We start from the raw sequence: 25,215 nt of genomic DNA on the forward strand, positions 1-25,215 counted from the left end.
GGCTCAGAACTCGCAGATCACAAGGCGCGGCTGTTCACAGGATATGTCATTCCACTTGCCATTGCTGTAGACCTCCACACAGTCCTCATTGACACCCTTGTTGTTGGGCTCCCCGGGGTTCCAGTTGGAATAGCCCAGGGGCTCCCCTCCTGGATAGATGAACCTGCCCTCCGTCTTGGAGTCAGTCATGCTCAGGAACGCAGCACCCTTGTTCTCAAACTTGACCAGCTCTTGCAATGCTTTGTTCTCAGCTGTAGAGTGTGGGGAGGGCAGCTGCCCCCCGGCCTGTGCGCACACTTGCTGTGCCTCCTGGAAAGGTTTCTCAAAGCCTGCTGACTTGAAGACCTTCTGGCCAACACGTCGGCCGTTGGGGAAGAGCTCCACTAGGAGGAGAGGACAGTGAGGTTAGGGTTCTGGGGGCACCTGCCAAAGCTCCATGGCTCTGAGACCTTTGAACTCCAACCAGAGCCCAGGACCTCAGAGCACCAGGGGAGACAAAGGTGAGACCCCTGGCTCCGTGGTGCACTCTGGGAGGTGGATCTGCCTGTCTACTTACAGGTGAGAACCCTGGGCTCAGAGAGAGGAGCTCAACTTCATTAACTATCCCTTGTAGCGTTGGGGGGTCACCCTTATCTGATCTCACAGTAAAGCTGAGACATGCTCTTTCTATCTCACCCCATGTTGCATGGCAGAATCGGTTTCCCAGTTCCTGGGCAGGACTGGAAAGCTTTGGCATAGTGTGGCCTCTAAGAGCTATAAATAAGGAAGGCGCTCCCTTTCCTCTCACTGGGACCCTGTGTAACAGCAGGATATGGGGCATTCACAGCCATGTGTGGATGTGGGAAAGAAGAGGGGAGGGTGGGTCCTCTGAGGGCAGCCGTGTGCTAATCTCTGAACTGAGTGCAGCCCGGTGCTGTCACCTAGCTGTGCATGTGGGTGAGGCTGGAGGGCTGGGAGAGAGGCCGAAGACAGCAGAGAGGTGTGCCTGGGCATCAGGGACAGGAGAGAGTCGGTGCTGGAGAGAGCCCTGTCTGGGACCCAGAGGGCCAGGTGCTCAGCTCGGTTTGTGCATTGATCTGGCTTGGGTCTCAGGTGGCTGTGATGGTGAGGGTTGCCAGCCCAATGAGCTGGTTTAGGGGCCACAGCCTGCTACATGTCCCTTGTATCTGCTTCCAGCTCCTGGAACATGTGGCTGCCCTGCTCTGTCCCACCCTACGCTTATCCTCAGTTCCTTTCCCAGTCCCAGGTCCAGTCCATCGTCCAAATCCACTACTATCCTAAAGACCTCAATCCTAGGACCAGCCTTCCTTAGGCCTCACCTGGGGCCTGCCCTTGGCGACTGGTTCAGTCCAGGCACTCACCTTTCTTAGACTGAAGGAAGGCTCCCTGAAGGCGTCCCACCTGCCCCTGCAAGGCCTCCACCTGCTGCCTCAGAGCAGCGATGTCTGTAGGAGAGAGGGGCCCAGTGAAGACCACTCCCTCACAGCCAGGCCTCAGCTCAGAGTCCGGGTTCCAAGGAAAGGGTGCTCAGTGACAGGCTTTCTTGAAGGAGGGGAAGGAGCTGTGCCCCAGCTGGTCCTCCTGCCCTTGAGTTCCCTGAAGCTCTGTTGTGAGCACACTGTGCCCTGGGCAGGTCCTCGCACCACACTAATGCTAATCCAGATGACATTTCACAGCAAAATCTAAGAATCTGGGAGATTACTATAGGGGATTGGGGGGGATGGGGAATTGCCTTTCCCTCAAGTACTTCCCAACTCTGGGCTATTTGATGCTCAAAGCTCTTTGATGAACTGGGAAGAGAGATGAGCTGTCCCAGTGACCACACGGGAAGCTTCTTAGGCTTGAACCACATCGGGCTCTCTAGGTAGAATCTCATCTTCCTGCCTTCAGCCCAACAACCTTTCCTGCATTCACAATCTCACCTCGCCCCCTCAATGGGCTGACCACTGAGCAGTGGGCCCTCCTCCCTCTGCATCCTGATTGGGCCCCAGAGCTAGGGGACGTGACCTTACCTGGAAGTCCACTCTCTCCCTTTGGTCCTCTCTCCCCGGGAGCACCTCTGTCCCCCTTCAGTCCCGGGAGGCCCCTGGTACCTGGAGGTCCCTGTGGGCCCGGGGGTCCTGCAGGCCCTGAGATCAGACAAGGAAAGGAGAGTAAGCTCAGCACACATTTCCCCCCATTTTTCTCTCCCAGCATATGGACTGTGCTACTGTCTAGCAATACACCCTCCCATGTACAGTCAGTCCCAAAGATAGCCATGCACCCTCCCTATGCACTACTGTCCCAGCACCCAGCACCCAGCACCCGGCCTTCCCAGGATGCAGACTGTCCCTGCTGCTCACACCCCACTCTCCCCAGTTACAGAGGTCAAGCCCAGAGAGGCACCTCCTTGCACAGACTCCCCATACCCAATGTTGCAGCTCTGAGCTGGCGGGTGATGGGGGAGGAACAGGCATCTACAGCTTCAGGTAGACACAGGAGAACCGAAGGCCTGCCCCAGCTTTGCCCATCACTCACCTGGTGGCCCTGCATTCCCAGGGGCTCCACGCTCACCAGGGGCACCTTGCACTCCTTTGAGACCTGGAGGGCCTCTTGGCCCTACATAGCCCTGCATGCCTGGGGCACCAACTTCTCCTGAGGAAGGAACAGATTGGGATAAAGTCTGCTGAGTGTGTGTGCAGCATGGGTCATTTCCTCAGGTCCAGGTGGAGAGGGAGAACTGGGGGGCTGTACAGGGGCCATTGCAAGGCCTGCCAGAGGTGAAGGCCTGGCTTCCCTGGCATGCTGAGCATCCTTAGGTCACATCAGGAATTGCCATTATCATTCCTCCCTCTCCCTTCCGGACCACCACACATAAACCTCCTACCTTTGGGCCCAGGCTCTCCTTTGGGGCCTGGTGTGCCTTGGGGGCCTACATTCCCCTTCATTCCCGAGGGACCCTCTCTTCCAGCTGGCCCAGGTGCACCTGCAGGTCCCGGAGGTCCTGGGGAAAGGAACAGCCAATCAGTCCACTCAGTCTTCTCAGAAGGGGGAGAGTGTGAAAAGGCGAGAGCAGTCATAGAGGTCAGACAACAGCAACATCCTACAGATGCCGCTGATTATGGCCTTCCCCGCTTGAACCCAGCACCACCCACAGGGCACCCTCGTTCCTGGATGGGTATGTGCATCCTCCACCATGGCCTAGAGGCAGGCATTGCAGTCCATGACCACTGCTCTCACCACGTGGCCCCGAGTCTCCCTTCGGTCCAGGTTCTCCATCAGGTCCGTTGTCCCCTTTGGGCCCAACTGGGCCAACAGGTCCAGGCATCCCCATTGGCCCTATATCTCCTGGTGGACCTGTAGCAGCAGAAGAAATGGGCATAAACCTGGCCCGGGGCCTAGGAGGAGCCAGCACTGCAGGTCCTATTCCTTCAGGTTCTGCAGGTGTAGACATTCCACCTCCACACTCCTCAGTAAGTGGTGGCCCAGGAGACCAGTATGCACAACCCCATTTCACAGGCGAGGAAACAGGCCTGCCAGAGCTGGAGGGGGTCCAGCCAAGGACGTCTGACTTCCATGCAGTGCACCCTGCCTGCCCCCAGGCTGCAGGATTTCAGCAGGGGATCTGCCAGCTTTCACCTTGGATCATGGACTCCTGGATTTCCCCTTCCTAGGACCAGACTTTATAACAGAAATGGTCCCTGACAGGAGTCATCAGGGAAATGCAAATCACATCCATGAGATATTATGTCACATCTCCTAGAATGGCGACTATAAAAATCACAAAAGAGCACAAGTGTTGCTGAGGATGTGGAGTAGAAGAACCCCTATGCACTGCTGGTGGGGTTGTAAATTGGTGTGGCCACTACGGAGACCAATCTGCAGTTTCCTTAAGACATTGAAAAGATAATATTTTTAAAAAGTATGACCCAGCAATACCACTTCTGGGTTTTATCCAAAGGAAATGAAACACTAATTTAAAAGATATCTGTACCCTCATGTTCATTGTAACATTTTTTAAAGTAGCTAAGAGATGGAAACAACCTAATAGAGTCCATAATGAATGAATGGATAAAAATGTCACACACACACACACACACACTGGCATACTATTCAGCCATAAAAAGAATCCTACCATTTGCCACACATGAACTGATCTTGAAGGAATTATGCTAAGTGCCATAAGTCATACAACTTAAGACAGATGCAGTGTGATCTCACTTATATCTGGATTTGAAGAAACAAAACAAAGAATTCATAAATGCAGAGATCTGATTATTGGTGGTTGCATAAGATGGGATCTGGGTGGTGGGAAAAAACGGGTGAAAGTCAAAAGCTACAAACATCCAGTTATGAAATATGAGTTCCCTTCCCTTCTCTATGTAGTGTATTTAGGTAAATCCTGTAGGAAGCGGTTATAGGGTTAAGCCTCGGACTGACCTGCTGGTAAGTCGAAAACAAGTCCCAACTTAGAGGGCACAGTCCTCTAAGCATAAAGCTTGATCTTATGACTGCTCCAGAGATCTTTCCTGTGGGAGTGGCAGCAAGTGCTGCCAAAACAAGTGAAACCTACAAGAACATTGTAAATTACCTTGTTTACCCCTGACCTTAAATAAAGATTTCAGCTTTGCAGTCTGGATCTGTTCTGTGGCCCCAGCCAGGCACCGAAGATCCACCTAGACCCAGCTTCTCTTTGTCTATCATTTCTCCATCCTTCGTCGCCCCCACTCAGGCTCGCTGAACCCTTGGCTGCGCTGGTGCAGCACAAAATCCTTTTGATCAGGCCGGAGTGTGGGGCCACAGGGCCTCATCTTTGCCTACCTCTCATGCAGTAAAATTTAGTTACATATTAACACACTGCCCAAAAACCATTCCACCACAATGAGCAATTGTAAGTGCCGCAGCTTGGTTTTAGAGGACCCTGAATACCAGTTATTTACCCACCATTTGCTCATTCTAGGGGTGAGAGGGATCAGAAAATCCTAGGGGAGGAATCCCGACCGCTAGGGCAGGGGCAAAAACACCTCGGGGCTCAGGGCAGCCTGTTATTTGCCAACTGGTAATGAGGCGTTTCAGGTGGCCTGAATGTCCAGGGGACCTCTTCCCCAGGAAGTGGGCTTCCATTTCCAGGGCTTCCACGGCAGAATGCCCAGAGTTGCGGAGTTGGTTACAATTCCATGCCCACCAGGACAAGCCCATGGTTCCAGCTCTACCTGGATTCCCCTTCTCGCCCCGGGGGCCCTCTCTTCCATCGCGTCCATCACGACCAGGCAGACCATTCTCCACAGGGCCACATATGACCAGGGTGCAGGCATCACTCAATGGTTTCTGGGAAACTGTTGTCATCTCTTCTCCCCATGACCTTGGAGGCTGTGTGAGCAGGACTAGCGCTGAGAGGAGGAGAAGCATGGCCTTCAGGGAGAGACAGAGAGAGAAGGACATGCTCTTGGTTCCAGGACACGGCTTAGTGCTTATCCCACCACCCAGAAGTCAGAGAGGCACTTTCCTACCGCCTCATCCCTTCTGTGGGATCAGGAACAACAGGACTCCCAAAGCACCTTGGAACAAGGCAGCCATACAGTCTGGCCTGGGAGGGCATGAGTTACCCAGATGAACTCTGACATGGGTTATCAGCAACATCTACCTCTTCTCAGAGCCCCATTTTGTCCTTTCTAGTGACTTCACTTTCACTGCCATCAGCACAGGGAACTCCTCACTGAGGCCACGTGTCACATCAGGAGGGACTCATGAAGTGCCTTTGGGCAGGACAGTCCTCCTCTTTGAACCTCCTTCTCCCTGTCTGAATCAGTAAGGTTGCTGGGCAGACTCATTTCCTGTCACTTGTACCTGTGCATGGACTAGCACTGGCGGTTTCAGTGCTTGTCTGGAAAGGAGCCAGAATGCTCAGTGCCATGTGTCCTAACACAAGATGGGCACATGGCTACATATTTGCTAGGTGGTCTGCTACTTACATTGCTCCATGTATAAAGATCCATATGGAACCCACAAAAAGTTCTCAGAATAGCTGGAGAGACCCTGGGACACCTAGAAGGCCGGCCCTCCACCTGGGACCACTTGGGAGTGGTGCCTCATGGAGGAGGGCGTGTAAGGTGCGCTCTGTCAGGGAGAGGGTGGTTTCAGTGTAGGAAAAACAGATGTTCAATAGTGTCCAGTGACATGTGAGAGGGACTCCGCAGCTAAGTGAGGTCACGGTGGGTGCAGGACCTGGCCACTCCCAATGGTGGGCTTCTTTGCAGAGACTGGGAATTGCAAAGGCTGAAAACAAGCCTGAGGGATGGAGCAAAGGAGAAGGAATCGCCAGGCAGCCTGAGGGGGAGGCCGTGGAGGACCTTCCTGGCCATAAAAGTGCTTTCTTCTCCACCTGATGGTGGTTCTGGGCTGCGAAGAAACCTGTTTGCATCAGTTCTTTCTCATTCCGAGTTTAGCACATCCTCGGGCATCATGGGAGTCTCTAAACACCAGGCAAGCTCACAGGCCAGCAGCGTGGCCCTTGCTGGGGAAGAGGCTCTGGCAGGAGCAACAAAGCATCCAGCCTGAGCCACGGCATTACCACAATTCAAGGGCCCTGAGCCCACATCTGGGGAAGAATGAAAAGAAACAGGCATTCTGCCCAACAGCTCAAGATGGCACAGAAGGCACCAGAGCTCATTGTGGCAGGAAGGGGTCTGGGCAGGGGCCACCTCACAGGTTTGGAGACATAGGACTTGGATGAGGCCTCTGCTCTGGGCCTATAGAGGTATTGGGCAGAGCCACATCCCCTTAAACCACCACATAGTGTTCACTTTATGACTCGATGTCAGAATAAAGTATATTGAAAAAATGACACCTCTAAAAATTAATTGGAAATCAGTAAACTTGTCCTGTGGGTGTATTTTTAAGACCAAGATTTGAAGCTAAGAGGAAAGATGTTTATCCATGTCCAATTGGCAGTTGGAACCTGGATGGACTTTGACCCTGGGCCTGGGAAGGCCTGGGCTGTTTCTCCTTTGTCACCTACCTTTCTGAAGAAATCAGGGGTGCAGAGAGACAAGCGAGAAATTGCATTGTCACCTGAGGCTTCCTGACAATGGCATCTATGGACCAGGTGGGTGTCATATCTCACTCACCCAGCCTCCCTCGGCCCAGCAGGCAAATCTCCCACTGAGCAAAGGAAGCAGAGTGAGGGGAGAAGAACAGTCTTTCTTCCTCCACTATGCTGCCCTCTCAGGCCCACACCCACACCTCCCAGACCAGAAGAGCTACATAGACCCTCTGATCTTCTTCAACACCAGTACATTAGACCACCCCAAATGGACAGAGGGACATTCACTGGACAAAGAGAAAACGAAGAGAGAGGCAGGCCCAGAGACACTCACCATTGCTTCCTTGTGGACTCAGGGCCTATAGGCAATGAGCGCTTCCTTGGCCCGCAAGCAGGGGCTATTTATGCTGCCCTGCGACCTGAGCCACCACATGTTGGTCTTTTAAGAACTCTTTTGGATAACTTTCTTCCTTGTTGACTCACTTCCACCTGGGTTCTGAAAACTTGCCATGACACACATGTCACCTTAGAGTTTACAGAGCTCCCTCAGGACATGACATCATCTGTCCCTTACTGGGCTCTGGGTGTTCAGCGGCATCATCAGTGTCTGGGTTTTACAGGTTTCCACGAATCTGAGGTCCTGAGAGGACCAAAGCCAAGGAAGCAGAATGAGTGGCAGATGAAGAAGCAAGTTGCCCAATAACCTACAACTATTGCAAAAGCACACACATTTGCATATTTCAAGAACAGTGCTTACTATGCCACATTCTCTTTGTCCTTCACCTCAACATTACTATCCAGATAGTGGGAAAGGGCTGGGATCTTCTTGGCATTTCTGGGCAGGGGTGGAGTAGCTGGAGGGGTTGCCAAGGTTGCAGCATTCTGTGAGGCTAGTGGCTGGGGGAGCTGCTACCTGGCAGGAGTCACTTTTTGCTTCCTAGGATGGATGTCCTTGCATGCTTGCAATCATCTCTCCACTCCTTAGCTGCTGTTGCCTCTGTGGGTTGCTCTAGTGAGCAGTTTGGACCCCTGAGCTGCTGACACACTATTGCAGACCTCCCCCAGGAAATTCTGACTTCCAGTGGCCATGGGGCAGCTGCCTGCCCTGCTGCTGTTGCTGTCCTCTCTGCTCCCTGCTAGGTCCCTGTGGCTTCATCTCTTGCATCAGTGGACCTTTGCCTAAGGCCACATACCAGCTGCCCAATGCCTGCAATACTCTCCTTTGGCCTGTCCATTAGGGGTGCTGACTGCTCCTGGGTTTTGTTGCTGCTGTGGCTTCTCGTGGTGTATTGTAGAGTCTATAATGCCAGTTTTCCTCGGCTCATAGGAAAGGCTCTTGTTTCCCATACTGCAATTTTTTGAAGCAGGATCCCATAGTAGAGCCATTTGTGCCCCAAATCATAAAACTCTTTCATTATTAACATCCCCAAGCTAGGATGTTCATGTGCCTCTCAGAGATGTAGATCAGCATGGAGGCTGAACTGACCTGAACCATTGCTCTCCACTCCCCACAGAGCCTTCCTGACAAGTCTTATCCTGGTGGCCAAACTCCTATTTATGGTGACTTTTAATTCAGAAGCCCTATATGTTTTCTTTGTTTGCAACTTAACTGCTACATCCTAGCCTAGTGGCCCGCAAAGTGCAGCTCATGAGCCACATGTGGCTCACAAGCCGTGGTTTGCTGCTCTGTTGACTAATGAGTTTGCCGACCAATGTATTGTACTAGCCTATTAAGCATTCCCTCTCAGTGCCTTGTGATCCCCCTAAAATGAAGCATTCATCTTATATGAAAGTTGCTGCTTAAAATTTTAACCCTGCTATTTAGCTTCTGTAAATGCTTGCTTGCTTAAATAGTAAGAAAAATAAGACTACTCTCGTTTCAGAGAGGCCATTAAACCTTCCCCAGACAAAGTTATCAATGCTGGCACCAGGCCAAGTCTTTGGTTGAGGTCTCAAAACCCCAGCATATAGGAGCTCTTTAAGAACTTGCAAAGTTCTTAAACACCCCCTATTTGGGAGACAAAGAAGATAAAAACATATATACATAAATAGGGAAAGTTCCTTTATGTTGGGGCCCAGAATTTGAGAGACATTTTCCTCTGGGTCCATGGGTAATAATAATAAATGTAACTCCATCTCTCCAAGCATTACTTGGTTCTTCTCCGGTTTTCTGTAACTTTAATGGTTTTCTAAACTGGGAAATAACCATGCTTGGCCTTTTGGCCTCTGGTGAGTGGGCCGGGTTTGAGTTCGTGGGAGCCGGATAGGCCTCCTAGAAGTGCCGCTCTGCTGACTTAGCAGAATTGAATGGGGGGAGGGGGGGCTTCGGGTGTTCCCATACCTCAGCCCAGGACCCAGCCGGCACGTGGAAAGAGTGGACGGACACTTCTGGACCTGTAACAGAATTGGTAAGGTAGGGGCCCTTATAAGTCAGGCCCACTCAGTGAGTGGAAGGGGGAGCTTGATCACCTCCCCAAAAGTCGAGGACTTCCTCAGGCAAATTAATCAGGAATCAGGTGGACTGTTTAAACTCTGGGTAAATATCTGGTAGAAGTGAAAAAACTCGGACTATCTGGTATATATTGTAAATGTGGGACTCCAGAGGTGAGTGAATTCATATTTAATTAAGGAATTATGAGTTCACTCTGCTGTTTGTTTGTTGGGACTAGCCAGTTTGCTACCAAGAAGGGAGACTGGACACAGTCTTAACTCCTCCAGTAGGTTCTCACCAAGACCTCGGTCGAGACTTCTGTTCTGGGGCATGGGTGCCCGGAGTACCCCAATCCCATCTGGGGAGTTGGGCATTGTTTTGTTTCTTTGTTCAGCTCCAGTCTAGGCTAGTCTACTGAGAGAGTGTGAGTATGGATGTTTGTCTGTCTTGGCATAATTATCTACTCATTAACTGGTCTGTTACTTTGTGCCTTCAGGCTGTACACATGAGTATATTTGTTATCTCTTTCTTTTGTTTAATTTGTTTAAAAATAGGGCAGGTGTGCTGTGACGAAATGCAAAAGTCTCTAGCAGCTGCTAGATTTATTTTTCTCAGAGTATTTTGCTCTCCTTCAGAGAGGGAATCAGCCCACTTAGCTAATAAAAATTTCTGTCTATCAGTTGCTCTTCCCTGAGTTGTGAATTTGCTGTATTAAATTGAAATTTTGAAGTTCTGGGGTAGATTTAAAGGTATAAATTTGTGAAATTTCAAAGAACAAAGAACTTTTATTTGTGGCTTTTCTTATCTCTTTTGGTGATCAGAGACTTCTAGGGGCAGGACTTACAGCTCCACAAGGAGGAGGTTTATGGGCCCTGTCTCTGCCTGTGAAATATACCGTGTTTCCCCGAAAATAAGACCTACTTACAGGTTTCCTTCTGAGTGAAATATAAGGCATCCCCCCGAAAATAAGGCCCCCCTAGGCTAAACATGAGAGATTTGGTCCACTGATTCTGAAAGAAATGGAGTCACAAGAAATTCACTAGGAAATTCAGGAATTGGATTGTTATGATGATGTTCCAGAAGATGATGACATGATTGTCATTGAATAAATGAGTAAATTCTTGATACTATAGGATTCACAGTTTGTCTGGTTTGTGTTGACAACTACCGTACTACTGTACCGTATACAGGTAATAAATTTCCTTTATTTTCATTTAACAATAAATGTGTATCGTACTCTTCTTCATGGAAAAATAAGACATCCCCTGAAAATAAGACCTAGCGCATCTTTGGGAGCAAAAATTAATATAAGACACTGTCTTATTTTCGGGGAAATAGGGTAGTCTAATGTGAGCCATGGGAGGTGGAACTAAGGATGAAGTTATTATTAACTATCTATGGACCCCATTAACCCTGGTTGTGTGTCTTGTATGGTCTATTGTATTCATGGTTGTGTGTTTTATTTGACTTGCGATTTTTAGTTATTTATTAGGATCCTTATAGAGGACATAACCTGGTATTTCCCTTCCTCCTACATCCTAATTCTGATAGCATTAGGATATAACTGGACTAAAGATCTTTTATTTCAGGAGTCCCTCCAGGCTTTCAATCTGAAAGAAATTTTCCTACACACCCTTATCTTCATCTACTATCTTTCCAGGCCAACTAAGAGTCATTTTTCATCAGGTTGGACTAAAGCCTCTGGGAGGGAGGATTACTACAATGGTAGTCTGTAGTTTTCTCCAAAATTCCCACTGTTACTATTTCTTCCCTTTGTAGGAATTGTCTTCCACTGACTCACAATAGGAAAGGGAGACAAGCAACTGGACTGGGGACAGGGGAATAGTTGGAGAAATCAATCAAGAGTAGTAAAAGAGGAGGATTTAAGATCCTCAAAGGCAAGTGGTTCTCAACCTTCCTAATACCATGACCCTTTAATACAGTTCCTCGTGTTGTGGTGACCCCACCATAAAATTATTTACATTGCTACTTTATAACTGTAATTTTGCTACTGTTATGAATCGTAATGTAAATATCTGTATTTTCTGATGGTCTTAGACAATCCCTCTGAAAGGGTCATTCGACCCTCAAAGGGGCCTTGACCCACCAGTTGAGAACTGCTGTTCAAGGGGCTTAAAGAGGAAAAATCTATGAGGGAAAACAATTGTTACAGGGGGGAAAAATATCCTTAAATGTAAAAAACCTAAATATATGGTATCTCAGGCCATTTGCCTTATTTCAGGACAGAGTAAATGGTTAATAAAGAACGAGGGTTGGGAGGCTATCAACAGTTAATTATGAAGCAGGGAGAGTTAAGTTGTTGTTTTTTTCAATAAATCTTTATTGTTCAGATTACAGATGTTCCTCTCCCCCACCCCACCCCCACTCCCAATAGCTCCCCTCCACATGATCCCCCAGCCACTGTCCTCATCTATAGGTATAAGATTTTTGTCCAGCCGAAACCAGTTTGGCTTAGTGGATAGAACATCCGAAGGGTCCCAGGTTCGATTCCGGTCAAGGGCATGTACCTTGTTTGCGGGCACATTCCCAGTGGAGGGTGTGCAGGAGGCAGCTGATTGATGATTCTCTCTCATCGATGTTTCTAACTCTCTGTCCCTCTCTCTTCCTCTCTGTAAAAAATCAATAAAATATATATTTTGTCCAATCTCTTCCCGCACCCTTCATACCCCCTTCCTTCAGAGAATTATCAATCCACTCCCTTTCTATGCTCCTGATTCTGTTATATTCACCAGTTTATTCTATTCCTCAGATTTTTAATTCACTTGATTTTTAGTTTCACTTGTTGACAGATATGTATTTGTTGTTCATAATTTTTATCTTTATCTTTTTCTTCTTCTTCCTCTTCTTAAATAATACCCTTCAGCATTTCATATAATCCTGGTTTGGTGGTGATGAACTCCTTTAGCTTTTTCTTGTCTGTGAAGCTCTTTATCTGACCTTCAATTCTGAATGATAGCTTTGCTGGGTAGAGTAATCTTGGTTTTAGGTTCTTGCTATTCATCACTTTGAATATTTCTTGCCACTCCCTTCTGGCCTGCATAGTTTCTGTTGATAAATCAGCTTACAGTCCTATGGGTACTCCCTTGTAGGTAACTAACTGTTTTTCTCTTGCTGCTTTTAAGATTCTCTCTTTGTCTTTTGCCCTTGGTATTTTAATTATGATGTGTCTTGGTGTGGTCCTCTTTGGATTCCTTTTGTTTGGGGTTCTCTGTGCTTCCTGGACTTGTAAGTCTGTTTCTTTCTCCAGATAGGGAAAGTTTTCTGTCATTATTTCTTCTAATAGGTTTTCAATACCTTGCTCTCTCTCTTCTTCTGGCACCCCTATAATTTGGTTGTTGGTATGCTTGAGGTTGTCCCAGAGGCTCCTTACACTATCTTCATATTTTTTTTATTCTTATTTCTTTTTGTTTTTCTGATTGGTTGTGTTTGTTTTTGTGTGTGTGTGTGTTTTTTGTTTTTGTTTTTGTTTTGTTTTTTTGCTTCCTCATATTTTAAATCTTTGGTTTGATACTTGAAGTCCTCTGGTCTACTGTTGGATTTCTGTATATTATTCTTTATTTTGGACAGTGTATACTTGATTTCTGACTGGTCTTTTCCCATTTTTATTTTTTTTTTTCATTCTCATTAAGATACTTCAAGGTCTCACTAAGTTCCTCGGAGGTCTCACTAAGTTTCTCAGCGGTTTCTAGAAGATTCTTAAGTAACCTTATAACAGGTTTTGAACTCTATAGAAGTTTGCTTTCCTCCATTTCTTTCATTTGTGACATGTTTCTTTGTCTCCACATTTTGGCTGTTTCCCTGTGTTGATGGAGTGACTTTGTATGGTAGGTGACCTATGGGGCCCAGTGGCTTAGCATCCCCAATCACCTGAGGTGGACACTCTTGGTGCTCCCCTTTGTGGGCTGGGTGCACAGTCTTGTTGTAGTTAAGCCTTGACTACTGTTGGTACACTGGGAGGAATTGACCCTCAGGCCAATTGGCTGTGAGGATCAGCTGTGTCTATGATGGAAGAACTGCTGTGCTGAAGATACCCTTATAGGGCAGGACTTGCTTCAGTGGGGCTTTGGTGCTCACTGAGTCTGCCTCTTGAGTGTGTCACATATGGATGTGAAGAGTTGAAATCTTGTGTCATCTCACACTGACCATTAAGTACACTAGCTCCTGGATTTTCAAGGAGGTGCAAATCTGAGACCACCCAGCAGGAGCTACAGCAAGATCTGCAGATTTCTTCTCTTTGCTTGGGATTTGGAAGTTTTGGAGCTTACCTAGGTGTAGTTTGTTAGATTAAGCTGCAATAGGGCAGGCCATTCATATGCAAAAGCAGCTGAGCACAGTTTGGGTGGGTTTGTAAATTGTGTGGGGCGGAGCCTCAGGGAATCACTAAGGTGTGGCAAAGAGCGATGGCTGACAGTCAGCTGTCTCTGCATCTCTGCATTTCCATGTCCCTGAGTCCTGTGCCCCAGTAAACATTGAGTCCTGTGTGCACCTGTGTGAGAAAGCCACCCTCACTTTCCAGCCCGATGCCAGACAGTCCAGTTTCTCCCCATAGGCATCTGGGTCCCCTGAGTCTCGCTGGAAACTGGAGTTCAGAGCAGTTGGGAGCTTATGTCTCCCTCCCATGTCTTCAGTTGTCAGCCCTCTCCATGCATACCTCCGCATCTCTGATTTTCCACAACTCTGCAGCTCCTACACAGTCTCAATGCACTTTTTTCTTTCCTTCTAGTTGTACAACCTCCACTCAGCCAGCTTTCCTGTGGTTCTGGGTGATAATCGTTTTGTCTTTTAGTTGTAGTTTTTGTGTGATTATGCGAGGCAGCACATACAGGTGTATACCTTAGGCCACTATCTTGGTTTTTCGAGAGATAAGTGTTTGTTGATTATTACTGGCTGCAGACTACTCTGCTGGCATAGGGTCCTGGTCCATAGCTTATCACCAAGTGTCTTCTCAGAACTACACTAGATTCAAGGTTGCAAGTTTTCTGCAAGCACAATTAATCTTTCTTTGCTCTGGTTTATTCTTTTTAACTCTTCCAATACTAAATTAGACCAATAAAATATACTGTACTTGAAATTACATAAGAAAAATATAGGAACTCAGAACAACTCAAAGCAGCTGTGCCCTTGCTGCTCTGACACTTGGCTTTGCTGGCAGGATCTAGAAGATGTGCATGTTCTAGCAGGAGCTAGTGCTCCCAATACTAGGTTCCAGGGCAGGACTTTAGGGGTAAGTGCCCTGTCAGGAGATTGTGACACCCCACCCCTTAAGGACTTGGAAACAGATCCCCAAAGAGCAGAGGAAGCAAGAGGCTTGAGAAAGACCTTTGCCAGAGAAGCAAGAGCAGGCAAAAGAAGGTAGAGAGGTCAAATATTTAAGTTGCCGCCAGGCAATCCAGAGATCCCTCAACCCCAGCAGAAACCCTTGCCTAGAATGAGAGCAGGCAGGTAAATGGGGGGATGGTGGGGGTGGTGGTAAGAAGAGTGAGCCGAAGGGAAGGTCAGACACCCAGAGCCCAACTATGACAAGAGGGGGGCAGCAGACATTTACCTGATACTAGAGCCGCCCCGCTGCTGTCCAGTGAGTAATGAGCGTTTTACAACAGGCAATACAAGACTTAGGCCTTTGGCTTGCTGGCTACAGCAGTTAAACCAGAAGCCAGTGACTGCTACTATCCTTCCTGCAGCCCCAGGAATATAGCAGCAAGCCCAGGATCTGTGAAAGCAGCAGATAGAGCTAGTGAAAGCTCACTGTTTGCAAATGTACTGAAAAGGTTCAGTACACGTTGCTGCTGGAAGAGGAGGGGCTGAGATCCCTTCCAGTGCACTCCCTTGGGAGAGGCCTGGTCTGCCACAAAGGGGACCTGTGTGAAGACAAAGGGGCCTAATACCCAAGCCACTGCCACAGAAGTGCTTTGCAAATATGCAAAGCTGTTTCTAACTGCAACTCTGGCTGTTTTGGACTGGCAGCTTAAAGTTAAAGGGCAAAGGAAAGGTACTTTCCCTGGACTGGGGAGCCTTCAGGACTTTGAGATTCTCCAAGAGAGGAGGAGTCTGACTAAGGGAATGGCTGAGACCCTGTTAGGTTAGGAGGACCGGAGGCTGCATATTGAACTTATAGACTGTAGTTTTCTAGGCAGAGGACCAGGCCCAGTTGTGTAGGGGATAAGCTGCCTGTGTATGGCACAACAACTTTCTCCTGTGCCAGAATACATTTTAGGGAAATCGGACAGACTGTGTTTGGGGATAGAAATAAGAACTGGCCGCCACGCACAGCCCTGACAGTGACCTGCATAAAACTGTATTATAGACTTCGATGATACCTGAGTCTTCATGGACATGGCTCCAGAGAGGCAATGACAATTTTGCTTTGTGTAGGAAAGTCAATAATATATTTTAGTCACCTCCCTAAGATATTTGTATAGCCCTACCACGTGTCATATATGGGAGCAGAAGATTTGGCTACCTAAGGTGGCTACGGTGCCTGTCCCGACCCGCGGGACAACAACAGGGGCACGCAGGAACCACCTAAGAGAATGAAACAAACAAGGAACGCGAAAGAATGAAGGCAAGACAAGGTTCTGATCAAGCCTCGAACTTTTATTCTCTGAAATGGCTGTATTTATACAGCAGAAACAAAGGGGGGCAGGTTTGCCTATGCAGGGGGGTCTTTGGCAGTGTCCATGGGGGAGGATCAGGAAGGGGAAGTTGCAAAGATGTTAACATTCCAAGGTGCAACATTCCAAGGCTGGGCTATCTAGGGGGGAGGATCAGGAAGGGGAAGAGGCAGGAAGACAGGAAGATGCTAAGCCCCGGGTTAATCTTATCTTCTGGCCAAGCCCTCAGGGCACCGCATAACTTCTGCTAGAAGGAACTTAATTCTATTTTCTTAAGACTGAGTTGCTCGTCTCAACTCTGCTGGCTCCCAACAGGTGCCAATATTGTACTTCATTGTGTTAATAATATTGCATTAACATTCCAGATCTGAATGCATTTGCCAAAAGGGCAAGTGCCCAAATGGGCAAGGAAAATATCCATCTGGTCTTGGTCTCTATTGGAAGATAGTTAGCAGCCTGTATACTGCCTTGCAGGCCTCTGTGGCCATGCCCATGTCAGGGGTGGCACAAACCTCAACTTTAGGAAACTGGGGGAGGCCTGTTTGAAACAGAGGGAAGTAGTGAAGTGGTGAGTACTAGCCCTCTGTTACAGGAATTATAGACCCTGTGAGGTCCAGTGACATGTGTGAGACCCTGTGAATGGATAAAGCTCTGTTAGTTAGTGCCAGCCCTCCCAGAGACTATATGTAGTTTAAGGACAAGTCAAGTAGGGGGAACCCTACAACAGGAACAGCTGTAACTATAAACTTAAATATAGACACATTTTTAATTTCTTCTTGCCATTTGGAGACAGTTATATTACTCTAAAGCATCCATGCAAAGGACTAACAAGGAAAATCAGATCTTAAAGCATATCAGTATATTTTTCTCCTTATATAATTCCTCCGAAATTTGGCAATGCTTAATAAATCATGACAATACATTTCTTTGCATAAATTCAATAAGACTGGTTTTCAATAGTGGTTTTATTGACCAAAAACTTTGACTGGAGTATCATGTTTTAAAGAGCCCTGTCTGAACTCTAGAGACTGGAAGCCAATAAGAGTGCCATGGAGAAAGCCTGGTATCCTGCTTGATAGCCCTGAAAATGGATGGTGCTGGAGCATCAGGCCCATACCCTGCCATTGCTGGCGGTTGGTCAGAGGAGAAGGAGAGCAATAAGGGCTCCTCTGCATCCCTGCAGAACCCCATGCACTCTAGGCTTCAACGAGTAGGATAGTTGCCTTGAAGCCTAGGGTGTGGGCCCAGGTAGAGTCACTGCAGGTGAGGGATTCACCTAACTCAGCAGATACTGCAGGCAGGCCCTACGGGGCACAATAAGATTCAATCATGAAATTCCAGCAAAGGTAGTCAGTTACCATTCTTATTTTGTTTATTCAAATGATTAGGCCAAATTGAATACAATAGATAAATTGGTCTTGATTAGGCTCTTTTAATAAACATAGAGGTAATTCTATTTCAATAGAGGTTATTAAAACTGAAATGTTTTCTTTCCCTTCCACCAGACCATTTGTTACTGTTTGTCTTTGCCAGGCCATAAGCCTACCTCCTTCTGTGCCCAGGCCTCATTGTCCCTCTGACAGACAGCAAGGATCGCTTAGCTTTGAGAGAAAACTAAAACATGCAATACCTGACTTTTGAGTCAGTGGCACTGACCTCTTTGTCCTCAGATTGTCAAATAAACAAATGATAACAGCTGGGATTCCAGGATAACTGCAGAGTAGCTGGAAGCTGTGTCACTTGCTTCCAGAATCAACCGGATTTACAGCTAAATTACAGAGCAATCGACTTGAGAAACAAATTAAACTGTAGCTGAGCTGAAATAGTATAACCGAGGAGCACAGGAAAAGCCAGGTAGAGACAGCTAAGAGGTGTGGAGATGCAGAAAGGGAGATCCCCCTCGTGCAGGGACAGCTGGGAAGCCAGAGGGACAGCACAGCTGCCAAACTCCCTCCCCCTAGGAATGTGGGGTCTCAACCCCATGCAGTGATCCCCAACCCAGAGCAAGAGAGACAGGAGTGGAGCCATGTCCAGCAGGTAGTGGGAATCAATGGGGATCCTGTCCACCTGGGAGACTCTGACCGCACCATCCTAGGGAAGGAGTGCTTCCATTGCTGCAGTACCAGCCTGGAGTTCCCTCTGCACTCTGCCATACTTGGGTTTTCAGCCCCTCCTTCTTGGTCTGGTGGTACAAAAGAAGTATGGTAGCAACCATACTTAGGTAAAAACTGCTATTTGAATTTTAACCCTGCTATTCTCGCTTACTTGCTTAAACATAGGGTAGTTGACTCAGCTTCCAGATTGAGGCCTGGAGGCTAAGGCAGTTTTCCTGTGTCTGTGGACCAGGACCACAGGAGATTGATTCCTACTGACTCAGTAGCTTCAAGAGTAGAAACTGTAGATAACCTTTAGAGATTAACCGCTGAGCTCTGCTTCTGTATTATCTGCTATCGCAAGATAGGGCCAAATTCCAATGTCCAGCAGGATGTGACTGGGAACTACCTTGCAGGCTGTTCCCAGCATTTAGAATTTAGAATTCAGAACAAAGGAAAATTTTTGTGGTTTAGACCTTTAAAAGGACTGCCTACACCTGCAACAGTGCAGTTGTGAGTGTGGCTACCTGTGTGTGGTGCTTTTGCAGCCATCATGGCCAGTTAAATAAATCCTTGCCTGCTTTTTTAAATCAATCATAAGCCTCCAGTGGTCTTATTTTGAACCCAGGGTTTGACCTCACAACACAAGTGAAACAGAATTTTTGAGCTGGAATTCGAATTTTTTGTCCACCAGAGTCAAAGAATGAATCCATGGACAGAGAGTAGTATAGCAGAAGTGGAGATTTATTGAAGAACAAGTACAGACTCCCATGTGGAGAGGGGGAAAAGGGTCCCACTGAGTTTCTTTTCCCTATGGCTTATGAAGGCTGCAGATCCTGCCTTGATTGCCCCTCTGATTGGTCACTATTCCTGAAATATAGTGGCAACCATACTTTGGTAAAAACTGCTATTTGAATTTTAACCCTTCTAGTTTGGCCCCTGCATCTGATTAAAACACAGGGTACTTACCTCAGCTTCCAGGTGAAGACCTGGAGGCTAAGGCAATTTTTCCCTTGCCTGGGACCAGGACCACAGGAGAATGATTTCCACTGACTCAGGAGCTTCAGGGATAGAAACTGAAGATAACCTTTAGAGTCTAACCGCTGAGCTCTGCTTCTTTGTTATCGCTATTGCAAGATAGGGCACATTCCAATGTCCAGCAGGATGTGACTGGGAACCAACCCTGCGGGCTGTCCCCACTCTTTAGAATTTAGTCTTTAGGATTTAGAATTTAGAACAAAAGAAAATTCTTGTGGTTTGAACCTTTAAAAGGGACTGCCTACCCCTGAAACGGTGCAGTCATTTGGAGTCCACCTGCGTGTGGTGCTCTTGTGGCTGTCTTGGCCAGTTCAATAAATCCTTGCTTGCTTTTTTAAATTAATTAACCAGCCTTTGGTGGTCTTATTTTGAACCCAGGGTTTGACCCCAGAACAATTCCCTTAGACTGGTTATTATAGTTATACTAGAGTAACTCCTGAGCTCAAAGGTCAAACACCACACTAGTGATGCCTTCCTCCATCATTGTTCTTTTCTTTCTGGCTTTCTTCCTTCTTCTTTATTTTATAAATATAGACTTTTTTTGGCTACTTTCAGCTCCCCTGTCTTATGTAAATGTAACTGTTGCTGCTTCCCGCACCTGGCTTCCTTGTCTTATGGAAATGTAACTGCACCTGGCTTCCTTGTGTCATGAAGATGTACCTGTTGCTGCTTCCTTGTCTTATGGAAATGTAACTGCACCTGGATTCCTTGTGTCCTGGAGATGTACTTTCTCCCAATCTGTAACCCTGTGTTTTTCCAAGGACCCCATTCTAAAAATTCCCTAAGCCTGCCTATGTTCCCCTAAAATTCCTGTTTCACAAGGTTCCAGGGAGCTGCTGATTTTTGGATTGTGTCTCCCAAGGAGGCTTCTGTCTGGAAGCCAACTGAGCGAGGGCTGGTCTCTGAGGCTGCATTGCAGGGAAGCAAATCTGAGCTCCCCTAGTGTCCCAGGAAGAAGAAGTGCCTACCCCACCTCTTACAGTCTCCAGTGAAAAACTGTTAGGATGAGCCCAGCCAAATCCCAAATATCCACAAAGGGTGAAATTCTGTGGAGGAAGAATGGCTCAGAGGGGAGGATATTCCAAGTATGATACCCTAGGAGGCTATTGTCTGGGACCAGGAAGAAATGCTTAGCCCATCCCTATAGGCTGGGCCAGAATCATCCTCAATTGATGATTCTGTACCCCTTAGCCAAGGGTGGCTGAACTTGATCTTGAAGAGGAGACAGCTGGCTACACCTAAACCGAACCTACAGTAGAGCACGCCCTTCTAGGGGAAACTAGAGTTGGAAACTCTGGCAGAAACAGAGGGGTTTGGTTTTGAAACAAGAACTAATTTCCCCTCATTGATACGAACTCTGGGGACGAAGGGGTCAGAAAAACTGACTGTTGGAGACAGATCTGTCAGCAGCTCTAAGCTGGGAAAAACTGAATCTTTACAAAATATGGCCCCTCCCACACACATGCAAGTCTAGCTCACACAGACACAAAGGGTGACTGAGGGCAACCTGCAGATGAAACCCATCCCAGTGGACCCAGAACCGACACAATCAAGGTGTTACAGAAGACCAAAAACATATTAAGCATGCTTCCTAGAGAAAGGGAAGGACCCCGTTTATTAACATTAATGGACTCCAGGAATAATTTCCAAATCAGAATGAAGAAATACGCAGAGGGCTTCACTTTTTATAACCTTCTGGGGTCTTTGTCTTACAGATATGGTCCGCTCCCTTTTGTGGGATGACTGGAAGGCCCCTTTTGTGGAGCAATGATCATGGGAGGTTATGGTGAACAGGGGTGATGATAGCTTTTAGCTACTTCCTGCTGTAAAGGGACGATGATCAAGGGGTTAGCATCCTGTTTCTTTCTCTCAGAGGGGTTTTTATTGAGTTCTTCTGGTTTGTAAGACCATCTGAAATTTAAAGGCATTCTTGTCCAGTTTGCAGGCAGGCAGAGGTAAGCAGAGGTCCCACATATGTAGAATGCTCCTGCAGGGGTCACCAAGGGTAGGTGGTGTTTTCAGCCTTGGGGATAGAGTTGCATAGTTCATCTGGGAGGTGACCTGTTGGATGTTGACCATGTGTACTGCTAAAACAAATAGGAGCAATATTAGTTAGCTGCATATTGGCCATGACAGGTCTTATTAGTATTTTTTTCTGTCCAATACAATCCCCCCCCACCCCCATGTGCATTTGGTAGTAAAGCCATAACATGTCACAGGCTGATAAGTATAGCTAACAAAAGTCTGGTTTGATTGGGTTTTCTCGTGGACTACCCAGTCTAGCATATTTGGGTAGCAAGTTTCTAAGCAAGGAGCAAAAGATGGCATGACAAGGTGTAATCCAACAATTTATGATAAGGCCTTTGTTTCCTTGCTGTGTGGGGAGCATTAATTTCATAGTGTTTCTGTGTCCCAGCAAGAGCAGATGAGTTCTCCTCCTGGTACTATGAGTTCTCGGATTCCACTGGCACTCATAAAAAGACAAAAGAAGAATTACTAGATATAATAAAACCAGTGATTATCCAGAAATACTAGAGCATGTTACATTAGGAGGAGATAAGAAAGAAAGATTAGTGTTAGGGAGAATTCAGCAGGGTGTTATCTGAATTCTTTGGAGCAGGTTGCTCTGCCAGGTCTGCTGTCTTCTTGAGGGTGCTCCAAATGGGGTGTTTCTGGTCAGAGGTCACCTTCCACTCAGATTGGATGTCACTTGGCAGGTGGGCCGCCTTCATCTGGGGGTGGTGAATACAGGTGTTTAGTCCTACAATCTTAAGAGCTGTGGGGGGTGGTTAATATGACTGGATAGGGTCCCTTCCAGGTAGGCTTGAGGGGCTCCTTTTTCTAATGCTTTACCCAAACCTGGTCTCCAGGTTTCTAAGGATGTACAGCTGTTCCTAGAGAGATGGGTAGTTGGTCAATAACCCACCTGTGGAGCTCAAAGACAGTTTTTCCAAGATCTTATAGTTGTTTCTGGGTTTCTAAGTTCCCTATTTTCCACAAATCTCCCTTTGGCTGAACTAAGGGAGGGGGCCTACTGTATAAAATTTCAAAGGGAGAGAAACCTACCCTGGTGCTCAGGGCACAGCATACCCGCAGGAGTACAAGAGGCAAGATATCTGTCCAGGGTAAGGTTGTCTCTTGGCATAACTTAGCCATAGTCTGCTTTAGAGTCTGGTTCATGCTCCCCACTTTCCCTGAAGTCTGAGGCCTGAAGATTGTAGGGGTTTGGCAGTGCTAAATGTAGAGTTATAACAGCCTCATTAACAGCCCATAGAGCCTGCACTAGGCAGTAGTCGTTAGTCCAAAGCTTTTTGACAGGCAAGAGACGTGTGTTCCATGGAGACCTGCATCGTTTAACAAGTCCCCACTGAAGCAGCCAGTCTAAGTGGACCTAGATTCCTAGGTGTGCTTCCCTTGGAACTGGAAATTGGCGGATTTTTACAGGCTCTCACTTGATTAGCACTGGGGTGTGGTCCTTAGCCAGGCCTGGAGGATTCCTTTCTGCCCAGACTAGCGGGAATTCCTTCTCTAATTCAGGTTCTAATGGTGAGGACTTTGTCTTTCAGGTATAAAGTCTCCATTCTCCCTCCCTCTGCACTGCTAAGGACAGGATCATTTGGGAGGTCTCCTCACCTAGGCGAAGCTGTGCTGAGCCATCTGGAGCCCCCATTTTGGCTAAAAGGTCTCTACCCATTAGAGGCACTGGACAGTCTAGCAAGTACAGGAATTCATGAATTACCTGTTGACTGCCAAGTTGGCACTGACAAGGGCAGCAGAATGGTTTACTGGTCTGGTCCCCAGTAGCTCCAATAGTGGTGACCTCCTTTCCTGAGAAAGGCACTACTTTCTGAGTGACTACTGAGTGCTCAGTTCCTGTATCAACCATAAAGTCCACAGTCTGGCCCCCAGTTTTCATTCTGACCATGGGCTTATGGGGGTCTAATTGAAGTGAGCCAGGTCTGTCTTAGTCGGAATCAGCCATTGCTACTTCAATGAGATCTGCTTCACGTGGCTCTGGTTAATAGTGACTGGGTGGAAAGGGGGGCCCAGTCTTTTTACTTTGCCATTTGGGACATTCATTCTTCCATTTTTCTGTTTCCTTACAATAAGCACACTGGTCTCTTCTCAGGCTCACCCTTCCTTTTCCCCCTGGTCTGTATCCTTGCTGATCTGTCTGGGAGCCTGAGCCTCTAAAAGCTGCTGCTATTATATTGGCCTTTCTTTGTATTCTCTTTTCTTCCTCCTTCCTTGCTGCACTATCTCTATTGATGAAAACCTTGTTAGCTATCTCTCACAGTTCAGTAGCATTCTTTCCTGCAAACCCTTCCAGTTTCTATAATTTTCTTCTAATGCCAGGCTGGGCTTGTCCTACAAAAACGTCATTTACCATGGTTTGATTTTCTGGGGCCTCAGGTCTAAAGGGGATGCAGATCCGATATGCCTCACGTAGTCTCTCATATAAAGCTACTGGATTTTCATCAGGCTTCTGGAAAATCTCAGAGATTTTAGCCATGTTGGTAGGCTCCTTGGCTCCAGCCCTGACTCCCAAGAGGAAGGACAGCTGATATCTTTCTAGCTTAGTCCTTCCATATTCTGAGTTCGGGTTCCAATCGGGTTTCTCATCTGGTAAGGCCTTCTTGGCCCATCTGCCTGTCTCTAATATTCCTCCTGGGGCCTGGGTCTGAAGCCTCTTCCAAGGTTCTGTTACTACTCTCATGCGGTGGCCACATCCCGTTCTCTCCCCTCCAGGTATGCATAAAGAAGTCTCTGCCCAGAAAAATCCTGCCAAAAGACCTTTATAAGCCTCTGACTCTCCTCACTGGGTGCTGGCACCATCCAGGCTCAGCCAACTGGTGTGCAGATGATCTAATAAATTCATGATCCCTCACCACTCTGGCCTCGTGTGTTCCTCTTTCAGTGACCTAACATCATTCACTGCTGGTGGGAATGTAAACTGGTATAGCCACTGTAGAAAACAGTATGGGGGATGATTCTAAAAAAATAAGAATAGAGTTGTAGAATCTAACAGTCCCTCTTCCAGGTATCTACCATCAAGCTCAAAAACATTTATTCGCAAAAAATGTATATACCCCTGTGTTCATTGCAGCATTATGCATTTATTCGCAAAAAATGTATATACCCCTGTGTTCATTGCAGCATTATACATAGTGACCACAACATGGAGACAACCCTAGTGTCCTTCAATAGAGGATTGGATAAAAATGTGGTACATACATACTATGGATACTTCTCAGACATAAGAAAAAATGAACTACTGTCATTTTTAATAACATGAATTGAACTTGAGATTATTATCCTATGCAAAAAATGTCAGTCAGGCCCAGCCAGCATGGCTTAGTGCTTAAGTGTTGACCTATGAACCAGGAGGTCATGGATTAATTCTGCGTCAGAGCACGTGCCCAGGTTGTGGGCTTGATCCCCAGAATGGGGTGGGTAAGAGACAGCTGGTCAATGATTCTCCCTCATCGTTAATGTTTCTATTTCTTTCTCTTCCTTTCCCTACCTCTCTGAAATCAATAAAAATACATTAAGAAAGAAAAAAATGTTAGTTAGAGAAACCTAAGAACAATATGATTTAATTCATATGTGAAATATAACACTGAAACTCATAGACACAGACAACGCTATGTTGGTTACCAGATAAAAGAAGGTGGAGGGTAGTAAAGGGTAAAAATAAAAGCCAAATGTATATAATGGAAGATGATTTGACAAAGGGTTGTGGGCACATAATACAGTGTAAAGATCATGTATCAAAGAAATATACATTTGACCGGGACCGGTTTGGCTCAGTGGATAGAGCGTCGGCCTGCGGAATGAAAGGTCCCGGGTTCGATTCCGGGCAAGGGCATGTACCTTGGTTGCGGGCACATCCCCAGTAGGGGGTGTGCAAGAGGCAGCTGATCAATGATTCTCATCGATGTTTCTAACTCTCTATCCCTCTCTCTTCCTCTCTGTGAAAAATCAATAAAAAAATATATT

At 47.1% G+C, this 25,215-nt stretch overlaps 1 protein-coding gene and 1 long non-coding RNA gene across 3 annotated transcripts; one reads left to right on the plus strand and one right to left on the minus strand.

Annotated features, from left to right (window-relative positions):
• Positions 1 to 24,636, minus strand: LOC118719077 (pulmonary surfactant-associated protein D-like). Of its 2 annotated transcripts, XM_036438060.2 has the most exons (10): positions 24,632 to 24,636; positions 14,206 to 14,210; positions 7,356 to 7,364; positions 5,193 to 5,391; positions 3,220 to 3,336; positions 2,867 to 2,983; positions 2,518 to 2,634; positions 2,013 to 2,129; positions 1,362 to 1,445; positions 1 to 383 (listed from the first exon to the last, which is right to left on the minus strand). In XM_036438060.2, exons 3-10 carry the CDS (start codon positions 7,356 to 7,358, stop codon positions 4 to 6), a joined length of 1,134 nt encoding a protein of 377 aa, XP_036293953.1. In that variant the 5' UTR covers positions 7,359 to 7,364; positions 14,206 to 14,210; positions 24,632 to 24,636; the 3' UTR covers positions 1 to 3. The 2 variants fall into 2 exon arrangements, with proteins under 2 accessions (XP_036293953.1, XP_036293955.1); XM_036438062.2 differs by lacking the exons at positions 2,518 to 2,634; positions 14,206 to 14,210; positions 24,632 to 24,636 and having other exon boundaries at positions 7,356 to 7,529.
• On the plus strand, positions 3,680 to 22,879 carry LOC118719081. Its single transcript, XR_004988026.1, has 5 exons — positions 3,680 to 3,689; positions 8,928 to 8,932; positions 18,696 to 18,706; positions 21,992 to 22,000; positions 22,782 to 22,879. It is a non-coding gene; the product is annotated as an uncharacterized LOC118719081 (long non-coding RNA).
• Positions 24,637 to 25,215: the final 579 nt, after the last annotated feature.

This window comes from Pipistrellus kuhlii, unplaced genomic scaffold (genome assembly GCF_014108245.1).
Source record: "Pipistrellus kuhlii isolate mPipKuh1 unplaced genomic scaffold, mPipKuh1.p scaffold_m20_p_15, whole genome shotgun sequence".
NCBI classification, from domain to species: domain Eukaryota; kingdom Metazoa; phylum Chordata; class Mammalia; order Chiroptera; family Vespertilionidae; genus Pipistrellus; species Pipistrellus kuhlii.